Consider the following 3,037-nt stretch of genomic DNA (forward strand, 5'->3'; position numbering starts at 1 on the left):
GGGGAGCATGCCCCCGGACCCCCCCTAGAGGAGGTTAGGTCCCCCCCACTTAAATCATGTTCACATGGATACTAAATACATTTGCACACATCTTGTGTCCATATCTTTCTGTTTTGGTGGTCATGCCACACCGTGCACATGCATGCATATCTGGATTAAGAGGTTGCTTTTTCTTTGCACAGCATGAAAGAAAGGCCAAATTAATTGGCTGTGATTTTAGTTTTTTTAAGCAGATGTTGAGTTCAATAATTTGTACGGCCCCATTGGAGGATGTTGTAAAAATTGAAAGGAAAAAGGTTCCCCACCCCTGCTGTAAATATAATAAAAACCCTTGATTATAACTTAAACATCTCTGTCTTCTGCCTGTGTTGATCTGAGTATATTATAAAGACATAGCCAGTTAATTGAAGCCATTATAGCACAGGCCTTTGTCAGATGGTATATTACGCTGTTTTTTTCCTGCTTCGAATAGTTCTCTCTTTTTTCACCATACCTGTGTTTGCATCACTGATTTAAAGAAAATACAAATAATGTACTGCTTCCTACTTACCAGTCCAGCTTCCACTTACTGCAGAAGTAAAAACTCACTTATTTTGTAGAGGTTTTTGTTAAGCTCTTGCCTATATAATGTTAAGTTGAATTTCATATTTTAAATCACAATTTCTTTGCATTCAGGATATCTTTGAGTGTCGCACCTGTGGTTTGCTGGAGTCTCTCTGCTGCTGCACAGAGTGTGCAAGGGTGTGCCACAAAGGGCACGACTGCAAGTAAGTCCTTGATTTAAGAGTCACCTTATTTAATCTTTGTTGTTAAGTCTTTCTTACCATTGTTTATCATCTCCTGCATTCCACTCTAGGTTTTATGTATGTTTATACATTTGCCTCTGTTTTTTCCCAGGCTGAAGAGGACCTCTCCCACAGCTTACTGTGACTGTTGGGAGAAATGTAAATGTAAAACGCTGATCGCCGGCCAGAAGGCTGCTCGCCTGGATCTGCTGTACAGGTTGCTCACAACAACTAACCTGGTCACCACACCAAACAGCAGGTAGGACCCTCGTGTTCTCTAGACTGACCTTTACTTCTGTTCACCTAGAGCAGTGCTTTATAATAGCAAGTAACTGTGTGGCTAAATCTGCTTAACTGTATTGTTTTCACATGCATTATACTTCATAGTGTGCAATATATGAGGTCGCAGTGATATTAATAACTGCTTTTATTTCCACCTGCAGGGGAGAGCATATATTACTGTTCCTGGTGCAGACTGTTGCCAGGCAGAGTGTCGAACACTGTCAGTACAGACCACCACGCATCAGAGAGGATCGGAACCGCAAGGCTGCTAATGCAGAAGGTGTGTTCAGGATCCTTTTCACATGATGCCCAACTTTAACCATCAGTGCAAATCAATGCTTTCCATCATTAAACAAACATTCATATGAGATTATATTTCTGTTAATTTATTTAAGTAATGTGTATGGTTGAGGTTAAAGCTTCTTAAAAAGATTATTCCTTCAAAGCATGGTGAATAAAAACATTCTTCTCTTAGACACCGATATGCCAGACCATGACCTGGAACCTCCACGCTTTGCTCAGCTGGCTCTGGAGAGGGTCCTGCAGGATTGGAATGCCCTCAAGTCTATGATCATGTTCGGCTCTCAGGAGAATAAAGACCCGTGAGTATCACATCAAACTCGGCCATAAAAATGGGTTGGTAATAAGAGCGTTGGTTAGTGGTGCTCGAGAACTGAAAAAGGCCCACACCAATTGATATATCTTTCTCTATGTCCTAGACTTAGTGCCAGCAGCAGAATTGCTCACCTCCTGCCTGAGGAGCAGGTCTACTTGAATCAGCAGAGTGGCACCATTCGCCTGGACTGTTTCACCCACTGCCTCATCGTCAAGTGTGCTCCTGACATCACTGTAAGTCCCCTTAGGCTGTCTGCATCATGAACAAGACGATTGTTTTCACTTCTAACCTGAGTGTTCACACTGTATTTAACAAAAGTAATTATTGGCAAAAAAAACACAAAATGATACCAATGTTATCAAGTCAACATGCTCTTGTAAGTATTTTGCTCAAAGGGGGGTTTTGTTCTTCTGTATTAGTTCATAGACACCTTACTGGGCACTCTGGTGAAGGAGCTGCAGAACAAGTACACTCCAGGCCGGAGAGAGGAGGCCATCAATGTCACCAGGAGGTTCCTCCGCTCTGTGGCCCGGGTGTTTGTCATCCTCAGTGTGGAGATGGCCTCATCCAAGAAGAAAAAGTAAGAACACAGAAGATTAAGGTTTTAAATAAAGTTAGAAAGGCACGAGGAAATGAACTCAATTCTACCGCACATTAGGACTGCACAATTACATCAATTCAATGCTGTTTTTTTCCTTCCTCCTTTCTTCCTCCACATAGCAATTTCATTCCCCAGCCCATTGGGAAATGTAGACGAGTTTTCCAAGCTCTGCTGCCCTACGCAGTGGAGGAGCTGTGCAATGTAGCAGAGTCGCTGATTGTTCCCGTGCGAATGGGTATAGCCAGACCTACGGCTCCGTTCACTTTGGCCAGCACCAGCATCGATGCTGTTCAGGGCAGCGAGGAGCTCTTCTCTGTGGAGCCGCTGCCTCCCAGACCCTCACCTGACCAGTCCAGCAGGTCAGTTAGTGTCCTGTCACATAGACTCCCATGATAGCATGATATGCTGTTTATTTTACTAGGGCTGCATGATTTAAGAAAAAACACATTGCGATATAATTCACAATTTTGGAGGGATTTATCATTTTAGAATCCCATTTCTCTGGGTTTTTTAAGAGGATCTGTACCAAAGAATATGTTTTGTTAAGTCTGAAGAATATATTTTTGTAGACCGGAATAATTCTGCAGCTCCACAATACTTTTTTATACTTTTACACATATTTAGCCTTTAACAGATAGGGTGCTTCCAGTGATTTGAATATTGAACATAATCCATATCAGTGTTTCCCCTAGGATGGAGTCATAGCAGCGGTGCTAAGGCACGCGGGCCCAGCAAAATGTGAGCGCGGCGCGC

The 3,037-nt window shown here is 42.8% G+C and overlaps 1 protein-coding gene across 1 annotated transcript; it reads left to right on the forward strand.

Annotated features, from left to right (window-relative positions):
* The first annotated feature begins 674 nt into the window (after positions 1 to 674).
* Positions 675 to 2,677, forward strand: LOC104955925 (E3 ubiquitin-protein ligase UBR5-like). The gene is made up of 7 exons (XM_010783324.1): positions 675 to 767; positions 898 to 1,044; positions 1,229 to 1,347; positions 1,543 to 1,669; positions 1,787 to 1,916; positions 2,103 to 2,263; positions 2,404 to 2,677. Exons 4-7 carry the CDS (start codon positions 1,551 to 1,553, stop codon positions 2,675 to 2,677), a joined length of 684 nt encoding a protein of 227 aa, XP_010781626.1. The 5' UTR covers positions 675 to 767; positions 898 to 1,044; positions 1,229 to 1,347; positions 1,543 to 1,550.
* The last annotated feature ends 360 nt before the right edge of the window (positions 2,678 to 3,037 follow it).

Source organism: Notothenia coriiceps, unplaced genomic scaffold (assembly GCF_000735185.1).
Source record: "Notothenia coriiceps isolate Sejong01 unplaced genomic scaffold, NC01 NC01_scaffold00025065, whole genome shotgun sequence".
In the NCBI taxonomy this organism is placed as follows: domain Eukaryota; kingdom Metazoa; phylum Chordata; class Actinopteri; order Perciformes; family Nototheniidae; genus Notothenia; species Notothenia coriiceps.

Coding starts and splice junctions, on each gene's coding strand:
- LOC104955925 (XM_010783324.1), top strand. CDS start 1,551: ATGCCAGACCATGACCTGGAACCTCCACGCTTTGCTCAGCTGGCTCTG. Junction 1,917..2,102: donor AGTGTGCTCCTGACATCACT/GTAAGTCCCCTT, acceptor CTTCTGTATTAG/TTCATAGACACCTTACTGGG. Junction 2,264..2,403: donor GCCTCATCCAAGAAGAAAAA/GTAAGAACACAG, acceptor TCCTCCACATAG/CAATTTCATTCCCCAGCCCA.